The 10,394-nt window shown below is 39.5% G+C and overlaps 1 protein-coding gene across 2 annotated transcripts in view; it reads left to right on the top strand.

Annotated features, from left to right (window-relative positions):
* zgc:162952 (PKc_LIMK_like_unk domain-containing protein) overlaps positions 1-6,224 on the top strand; it is a 45,208-nt gene extending 38,984 nt beyond the window's left edge. For both annotated transcript variants that reach the window (XM_051422370.1, XM_051422371.1), the window contains 2 exons: positions 1,182-1,268; positions 5,026-6,224. In XM_051422370.1, coding sequence (XP_051278330.1) covers positions 1,182-1,268; positions 5,026-5,130 — 192 coding nt within the window. In that variant the 3' untranslated portion in view covers positions 5,131-6,224. The remainder of the gene's footprint in view (positions 1-1,181; positions 1,269-5,025) is intronic.
* Positions 6,225-10,394: the final 4,170 nt, after the last annotated feature.

Consider the following 10,394-nt stretch of genomic DNA (forward strand, 5'->3'; position numbering starts at 1 on the left):
TGCTGACTATTTCAGGAGATCCTACTGTTTCAGGACATCATGCTGTTAGTTAGTAGTTTGATTGACTGATGCTGACTGATCTTGCTTTATCAGCTTATTTCAGAGACATTTTAACATTTCAATCTCTAATGTTATGGTCAGAGCTTCGGTAAAAAACTAGTCAGTGAACCTTTAGTGAAGAATATTTAATGGTAGATTGAAGTTGTTATCTTTAAAGCAATTAATCAACTAATCATTTTGTTACTAATTGTTGATAGATTGTAGTGAATTATAGAAGCATGGAATCTTTCTGTCACAACCCGCATTTCGGAGAAGGCGCCTATCTATAACTGAGGATGAAGCACTTTGAAAATATAGTACATGGGTGTGCACATAGTTTGTGATTTGCAGAAACCTGAAAAAATTATTTCTAAGGAGTTTATAAATTTCTTGCTATTGAGCAAGCAAGGCAAAGGTTCCACTCAGGTAAAGGTAATTGATAATCTGAATACCCTGGTCTCCCAACTATAAGAATCCATTATCAAGCTGGGATGGTAGGAATGAAGGGTTCCCAGATATGGGTATGGATAAGAGAGTGAACCAATCCCAAAGTGCTTCTAAATTTGCTTCCAGATTCTTAGCATACTCTCTATAATGACGCTTCCACTATAAGCAGATTTATCTAAGGCACTGGGGACAGGATCACTGCACCCAACCTGTTAAGACGGCATTGCTCGCTCCAGCCCCAGCCACGGAGAGGCTGAGTTGTCCAACCACACTAAGATTGTTTTGATATTAGAAGCCCAGTAGTAGAGACAAAAGTTGGGAAGAGCAAGCCCACCAGCTTGTTTTGATTCGCAGAGGTGATCTTTTTTTAATTGTATGGTTTTTATAGTCCAAGATAAAAGGCAGTATAACAGAATCTACATTTTTGAAAAAGCAGTTTATAATTTGAAGTACTGACCTAGAATCACTTATGAGTCAGACCTTACCTTATGCATCATGTGTTAGCAACACAAAATCCCCTTCCTCATAGCATGTGAATAGCAGCGTAAGTTATGTTAACATGTGTTGTTATCAACTTATCCCAAGCTGTGAAAAAGACACAGATGCCCATAGAACCAGTTACAGCACACTGATCTTTGGTGAGTGTAGTGAAATGTGTAAGCACTAAAGTGACTGTCGATGTTAATGTACTTCAGGACTATGGACTGGATGTGACTGCATTCAGAGAGCTGGTGTCTGACTGTCCTCAGCGTCTTTTGGAGTTATCAGCCAGCTGCTGCATGGTAGGTAGACCAATATTTACAGATACAAAATACAGTAGTAATACAAAACCAAGGTTACAGCATTGTTACTGCTTTTCAATATTAATCAAAATATAAAAAGATAGCTGTGTTTAATGTGTGAAAACAAATGAAGAAAACTACTAGTCATTAAATAATAATTAGCCATGAGTGAATATACTATTATGTCTGTACTATGAGTGGGCGGGCTTAAACCAGATGTGAGGTGCTTAAACTGGAAGTGGTTGCTCTTACACTTAACATAAAAACCTGCACTATATAGATATTGTTTAGATTTTATCTGGGTAATTGTAATATTCCATAGCTCTAACCTTATGTAACTGACATCATTGTTGTTAACACAACAACAACAACTCTTCAAATGTTCATTTATTTTTCTAGTAAAGTTAATAAAAAAACTGAAGTCATTGCTACTTAAGTTTATGGGGATATGTGGCTCAATAGAGCTGTGACTCTCTGTCAGCCTGGCTACAGTGCTGAAGAGGAACCTAGGGTTGTTCTTATTTTCTTCTATTAGTGCTGAGTAATTTGCTCCTCTGGCATTACGGAGGGCCTTTCTATAAGTTTTAAGATTATCTTGCCAAATTGAGCGATATTCTGATAATTTGGAAGAGCGCCATTTCCTTTCAGATTTTCTAGCTATTTGTTTTAACTGGCGGGTTTGGTGGTTATACCAAGGTGCTAGTCTCCTATGTTTTAATAATTTCCTTTTTATAGGAGCGATAGAGTCTAATGTTGATCGTAGTGAGCCTGTAGCACTATCGACAAGATTATCAACTTCAGAGGGACTAAAGTCGTTATAGGACTCTGTTAAATTCAGACATGGCATTGAATTAAACACTGAAGGAATCTCCTCCTTAAATTTATATTATTATTATTTATAATCTAATAGTATGAATTCAAAAGTTATTAAATAATGGTCAGATAGGAAAGGATTATGTGGGAAGACTATTAAATGTTCAATATCAATGCCATATGATAAAACAAGGTCAAGAGTGTGATTAAAACAATGAGTTGGTTTATTTACACTCTGACAGAAGCCAATTGAGTCTATTAATGATATAAATGCATTACTAAGGCTGTCATTGTCAACATCCACATGAATATTAAAATCACCTACAATAATTACTTTATCTGATTTAAGGACTAAACTTGATAAAAACTCTGAGAATTCAGATATAAAATCAGAGTACGGTCCAGGAGCGCGGTACACTATAACAAATAGAACTGGCTGCAGTTTTTTCCAGTTTGGGTGAGAAAGACTAAGAACAAGGCTTTCAAATGAATTATAATTTAGTTTAGGTTTAGGGTCCATTAAAACGCTCGAATCATATATGGCTGCTACTCCACCTCCTCGGCCAGTGCCTCGAGGAATGTGAGTATTAATATGACTGGGGGGTGGATTCATTTAGGCTAACATACTCCTCGTGTCGAGTCTCTTTGTGCTTCCGCACGCGGCACTTCCTTTTCAATCGAGGCATCGACAACACAGACATAACGATAGGCAGATAAAAGTACCAGCAACCCAAAAAAAGTTGCTTAACATTCTGGTCCCGCTTCGGACACGATGCCATCAAGCGGGATCTCTGGTCGTAATCAGTCCTTCACTGACCAATCAGTGTTCATTAGCAGAATGCTAGCGTGTTATGGGCAACAACAACTCGTCCTGTAAGAAATCGAAAGGACATAAGAATTCGTTCATTCAACTTTCGACCTATAACCCATGTTGAACTTTAAAAACTACAATCAAATCTGAGATTTCTCAACGACAATCAGGTGAAAGAGACAAATGTAGCCGTCTAGCTCCATCTGCTCCCATTCATTCTGCACTGATGGGCGATCGCCCCCAGTGGAACTCTGCTGGAACTGCAACCAAAATTCGGTACAATGTGACTTAATAGAGAATGGCAGGGCTCTCTGTAGACGGGCTCTGGTATTATTATGCTAGCGCTAGCTAGCTAGCTAAAGAGAATGACAAGGTATTAATATGCTAGCGCTAGCTAGCTAGCGTGCTAGAGAGTATGACATGGTATTAATATATGGGCCAGAGTCAGACACACTCAAAATTTCTTTAGGAATTTTCAAGTTACATTTACAGCTACTTTACAGATTCACACACATAAAACATATGATTAGTTTATAAAATATGATCTATCGTTATCATTTAAACTCCCCAACTGTCAATTCAAAATAGCCACCCCCAAAATGCTACTAACATTAATGCATTAATAACTGATTAATGTGACATTAATATAATGATCAAATTCTATATTACACACAGACACACACGCACAACATTCTGCATTTTGATACTTTGATTAAAATATGATGTTAAAACTTATGTATTCATGTATATATTTATATGTAACTAAGTGCTGGGTCGGATTATTTTGAAATGTAGTCAGTTATAATAGAAATACAATATTATAAATACAAATTACATTGTAACTTTTGTAATTAGTAACGTATTCCATTGGATTACAATGGAAATATAATCTAATCTGATTACTTCAGGATTACTTTAGGAAATACTGGACCTTATTCTAAAGAAATGGATGTGGAAAAAAAATATGTGGACACCTTTGTGACTGCTTTCCACAAATATTCTTTTTTCTCTTTGAAGGTACAGTGTGTAATGAGGTTATGAGGTTCTATTGTCAGAAATGGAATATAATATTCATAGCTATGTTTTCATTAGTGTATAATCACCTGGAAATACAAATAGTTGTGTTTTTGTTACCTTAGAATGAGCTGTTTTTATCTTCAGACGCTGCGGGTCGCCTTCCATGGAGTCCGCCATGTTTCTACAGTAGCAGAACAGACAGACTAAACACTGGCCTTAGATAGGGGTGTATATAGTTTCTCCTTCGCACTTGGAAGGGGAGGGTGAAGTGAGGGAGGTGCGATTCGCAACTAAACCGCTAGATGCCACTAAATCCTACACACTGGACCTTTAAACTATTTAAAAATATTTCTAAATCAGCTAACTAAATGTCTTCTATGATTATTTATCAAATTTAGAATTTAGAGTTTTCGAGTCATGGAAAGACCTAGACATTTATTAAAATTACCAAATATCCTGGAAATAATCTATGTTGTCCTGGAAATGTATTTTAGCACCTCACTCAGATACATAAACCTAGGTGTGTATTTTGTTTGAAACTTGACTGTTGTTAGGATAAATTGTATGACACTTAAAAGCAGGTTCACCAGATGCAAAGTGGAACTGACTTGCAGTAATCTTTCCGGCATCGAGTCTGGTTTTTCCATAACTCTGAGCAAAATTCTCATATCTACATGCATACAACATCAAATTTCTTGTTGTGCAATAAATACTTAAGCTTTTTAAAAGAGGAATTTTCTGTAAAATAAAATAAATTCACTTAATTTGAACTGTTACTGATGGGCTGTGACCAAATTAATGTAGTCAATTTCCCCAAAACTGTATTGTCAAGAGAAACTTCTGGAAAAGGTCCTGGAAAATTATTTGTTGAAAAGACTGGGAACTCTGAATAACTTAGCTGATTATAATAATTTATTTTTGGTAATCTGATTATGAAATTCCAATTACATGTAATTACTTACTACCTAACACTGGTAAGTAAGGTTTAGTAAGTAAACCTTACTTACCAGTAACTTTACTTTTACTTAAGTAAAGAATTATATAATATTATAAATAAATACTTGAAGTTGAGTGAAATTAGTGACACAGTCTCTCTGTTCTCTCCTCCAACCTAAGGTGGAGTCCTTCAGGCGACCTGCGTTCATAGAGTTGCTGGATGAGCTGGGAGAAGTTGCTGAGAGTCTGGAGCCACCAGCAAAATCTGATGTCACCACGACATGAGTCACCTGGGAATGCCATCCATCCGCAACAGCACTGGAGCATCAGGAAGATTGACTGAACATGAGGGAAAAAACCCTGAATATTTCAGCCCTCTGTGGCATCACTCTCCTCCACTGCTCAACACATGGCTGAACTGAGGTGATGCATATGTGTGTTTTTGGAGGACAGTGGACACTTTACTTTGACACACTTTGTGTACAGACAAATAGTAGTTTGACTCGTAGGAGTGAATATACAGTGTGGTCTGTTTTCTTGCCACACTTCTTTCTTGACTAAAAGGCTTTCCTCGCTTCCTCCTGTTCTTTGTGAGTGGTTTGTTTGTAACCAACAACACAGATGATCAAGTCTGTTGATGTATTTTCTGCCTCTTCTATCTGCTCACACATCGGTTTTGATTCTGTAGGCCTGGACTCCAGTTCACCGCTTCTCCTACAGCAAATTGCATTTGTTGATGTAGTAGGAATGGCCTGCTCTCTACTGTGACTTTAATAAACATCACTTCATATATGATGGGACACAAAGCTATTGAGAAAGCAGAGCAGCCATGCATTCATGCAACAAATAATACATCAGGAGCTGAAGAGGAGTTGTCTTGTAGACTTTTAGGAGAAACAGAAGTTAAAGGTCAAACCTACAGGTTCACAATTCATATTCATGGTCATATTTAATTTTAATCTCATGTTATATTATATATTACATATATATATATCTCAAATTGAATTGAATAGCAATGAACACCGGCAACATATCAGAGTTTCAGGAACCAAGACAACATATTTTAGGCCTTTATTCAACATAATTACTTTTGCTCAAAAGAGCCATAAATTGAACAATGGAAATCACAAAATGTTTTCAGTAGTGATTTGCACAATTTAATGTCCCTGTCTCTTTTTGCTTTATTTTTTTGAGTTTATTAAGTTACTTTGAACTGTGTATGTAAATATTTAAACTTCTTTTTTGCTCACAACTTCTTTTCCAATCTGCCACCTTTTTTTGGGATTGAAAGGGCCCACAGTCTTTCAGTTTACCACTATTGACTATTGGTGTGTGTATGTGTGTGTGTGTGGAAACAAAATGAACTCTTACAAAAGCCACATTTGGTTTGTGTCCTATTAAATTTCATTAGCTGTGTCAGCTGGGACTGGCTCCTGCCGACCTTCTAGCAGGGGTCAGCAAGCTATACTATCAAAAAAAATCTGTCTGTAGAAGCAAAACATATTTAAGCCTTACGATGATCATTTTCAGCAATGGATTAATACTGGTAAGCTTACTATGTTGGTGGTGAACAAATCTGTCCACACACTATTACATTTTCTATTTTCCTCTCAGTTCTTTTTTGGATTTGGAATCCAGAGCTAGCCTAGCTAGGAGACTCAAGACTAGCAGCCAATGCTATTGAGGTTAAGCAAAATGTAGAGGAGAAGGTGCCAGGTCAGGATGTCAAGTAGGACGCACATTTTAGTTGTAGTCTGCGTGTGCACGAGGCGTAATACGTCCCCATAACAGCAGGCGGCGCTAATCTGTGTTATCGGCCAAAAAAAATTAAAACCGGAAATGACGGATCACTCTAGACCTAGTAAACACAGAGCACGCTGTCGTCAGTCATTTTCATCAGAGTGTTGATAGTAGTCAAGAAGGATCGTAATTGTCATTACTCGTTGAACGGAAAATATGATGGCTAATAATAACAAGATACTGGCGTTGGCGTAGTATGTTTACCATCGTCACTTCCGTTTTTTTCGTTCACTCACTGATCCGCTAGTCAAGGGCTAGCACTCCACCAATCAGATGGGTCATTGAGGCCGAAACAAAAATGAATGCTGTGCCGACTCCGACTGACGACGGCACGGGACACACCGAACCGACTCGAGTCACCACCGACTGACTGTCCGATGACGTCCGATAATCGGGTCGGTGTGTCCGGGCCTTACTCTTCGGCTCTAGGCGGGTGGTCATCTGCCTTGACAAGTTGGGGTGAGAAAGAGAGAGAGAGACAGAGACAGAGAGACAGACAGACAGAGAGAGAGACAGACAGACAGACAGACAGACAGACAGACAGGTGCATAGCAACAACAGTAGCAACAACTACACTAATAGTAATGACTGATGATGATGAACATGAAGAAGACAATGACGACGACAACAGCAACGATGGGGGACAACGAGCAGCGACAACAGCAACAATAGTAACTGTAGTAATAATAATATTAATAATAATAATAACAATATCAGTGATATTAGCAATGGCAGTCAAGCAGGACCATGGCAGGAAGCTCCACCAGGATCCATGAGAACCTGCGAGACGAGAAAGCACAAGAACTCCAGGGATGAAGTGAAGTTAGTAACATGCATTAATGGGACATGAATGAATGCAGAAAGAGAGAGAGAGGAAGAGAGGAGCTCAGTGCACCATGGGAAATCCCCCGATAGTCTAGGCCTATAGCAGCATAACTAAGGGATGGTTCAGGATTCACCTGATCCAGCCCTAACTATAAGCTTTATCTAAGAGGAATGTCTTAAGCCTACTCTTGAATGTGGTCAGGGTGTCTGCCTCCCGAACCACAACTGGAAGCTGGTTCCACAGGAGAGGAGCTTGGTAACTTAAGCCTCTGGCTCCTGTTCTACTTTTAGAGACTATAGATTGTAATATGAAGTTGAGCAACTTCCAATGTTGCTTTGGAACCCGCAATATATATTTTATCACATTTCATTATAAAATGTAAATCACCCAACTACCAAACTGTGACTGTGAAGATTTATCAGAATAATCTGCTGCATCTGTTAAGGAACAATAAACTCCCGTTCTGCTACTCTTTCATTCCATGTATCATCCATTTTGGATGATACATGGAAGTTCCGTGACGCTTATATCACAGATAGAGAACAGCCTGCTTGTTAAAAAGAGCAGCCATGCATCTTATGTTTGGACTATGGACAAGTCTAAGTGACATTTTTCAGTCATCTGAGGAATATGAATGGGGATTTAAAAAAAAAAAAAAAAATCTGGACTGAGGATCCATGATGAATAATTACGCATAGCTTCCTACGGTATGTGTAGGGTCTGCGTTGACACCACGTGTCGTGGAGAATATTTTATTTAAAAATGTTAATATTCTTGTTTGTTTTCCTTTTTCTCTGCCACGTAAGTGCAAGTGCTTAAAGGGGAACTTCGGCAGATTTTTACCCTAGTCTTGATCACTGTAGGTCCCCGAGTACTGTCGATAGGAAAAAGAACGACCAGAATTGGTTCTAGCAAACTGGAGATGCTGCAGCTAATGGCCAGAGCTCCCAGTTAGTTATAATACACTTCTTGGGGGCATATCCTAAAGAGTGCCTTTTGCTCCTCTTAACAGACACAAAATGCAGTTAAAATGTGTGTGCAACATGATCAAGGCCCTTACGTGACAACAACATGCCTTTTCAACTCATACGTTGTGCAGAAACCGTACAAACAGTACTGTCGCCTACCTGTTTTTCCACCACTCGCTTCACCGAAAGCCCAGAATAATCGATCACGGAGATAATGCCTTCACGACGAAAAAAAGTTTATTTCCCCCTCAAAAATGTCCATGTCTTCACACACTACTCTCCGATTTGCACACTTCCTGCAACAATCTCTTCTTCTGCGTTTCCCTGCAACAAGTGAAATCCCACGGGACTTCAGCCCGGACGGTGTGGAAGCCATCCACGGAGACAATCTGATCCATAATGTCCCTGTGCAGCCATGTCTCAGTGAAACACATCAGACTGCACTCACGGTACTCCGGGTGGCTCCATGTCAGCACTGTTAGCTTGTCCATTTTGTTGCTAAGGGACCCTCTCCATAAGCCCGTCCCGTCTCGACCCTCCTCTAATTCCCCGACGTTGCTTCCCTCCTCTTCATCCCCGGTGTGTTTTTCTCCAGAGAAAAACACTCTCTTCTCTTTTCTCTTTTGTTCGTTCTTGTTTCTTCACTGTAACTATGTGAAGACCTGTCCTCTCTAACGAGGTTGTTTTCAGAGAGTTTTCATGCTTTTCTACGTGTTGTTTTTATTATGACGCTTCCACCAGAACACGCCGCCTTTGTTTACTAGGTACAAGTGCCTACACTTTCATCCTCTACCTTTCCATGACCATGAGATACTGCAGTTGTGGCTAGTTGTTCTTCAGCTGGATGTGCAAACTCCCATACAAGTACTATGCGAAAAAGATCTCCGCATTTGCAGCGAACATTTTGAGGAGGATGACTACAGAGACACAACACAGCGGGGCCGGCTGAAGAGAAATGTCATTCTGAGGATGAAGACTGCTGCAACCACTGTGGAGGTAATGTTATATTCATAACTTCATTTAGCTTCGTTTTGGCAGACACGGCTTGAGAAGGGATGTGCGGCAACACAATTTTTTGTAGGACAATGTGATTGTTTGGTTCTTATTTGCAGTCCCACACTGAAGTCCCGTGGGAAGGCATTATCTCCATGATCGATTATTCTGGGCTTTCGGTGAAGCGAGCGGTGTAAAACCAGGTAGGCGACAGTACTATTTTGTACGGTTTCTGCACAACGTATGAGTTGAAAAGGCATGTTGTTGTCACGTAAGGGCCCTGAGCATGTTGCACACACATTTTAATTGGATAATAAAGAGGAGCAAAAGGCACTCTTTAGGATATGCCCCCAAAAAGTGTATTATAACTAACTGGGAGCTCTGGCCATTAGCTGCAGGATCTCCAGTTTGCTAGAACCAATTCTGGTCGTTCTTTTTCTTATCGACAGTACTCGGTGACCTCTAGTGATCAAGACTAGGATAAAAATTAAAGTTCCCCTTTAAGGACTGTTCAAAAATGATTTAGGGGCTAGCATGTGTGTTTTTGAAGCTATTAGCGGAGTATCAGGATCAGACCTACATCTCAATTACCCTCTTCTGGCATTCTTATAAATATCCTCCCAACCCTTTCCTCTGCTTTTGCTCTCATATTCTATGCCCCTCCCCCTCGCCCCTTTTCTATGTCTTATTTCTTACCCTGCGAAGGGCCCTAGGGGGTCCATCGCACCCAGGTGCTACAGTGGATTCCCCATAAAAAGCCCCCCTACACTGGAACGGCATGCAAGAAACAGATTCAAGCATAATACATATTTATTGTTCTGTTAATAAATCATTTAAACATATCATGTTGATGGTGTAGTCCTTGCTCTTGAAAACCTCTGCAGATTACATGAGAATATCAGATCTGTATTCATCATGTTTTCCACATGGTTAAACAGGGGAATAGTAACGGGAGAAGGATG

This window comes from Dicentrarchus labrax, unplaced genomic scaffold (assembly GCF_905237075.1).
Source record: "Dicentrarchus labrax unplaced genomic scaffold, dlabrax2021, whole genome shotgun sequence".
NCBI classification, from domain to species: domain Eukaryota; kingdom Metazoa; phylum Chordata; class Actinopteri; family Moronidae; genus Dicentrarchus; species Dicentrarchus labrax.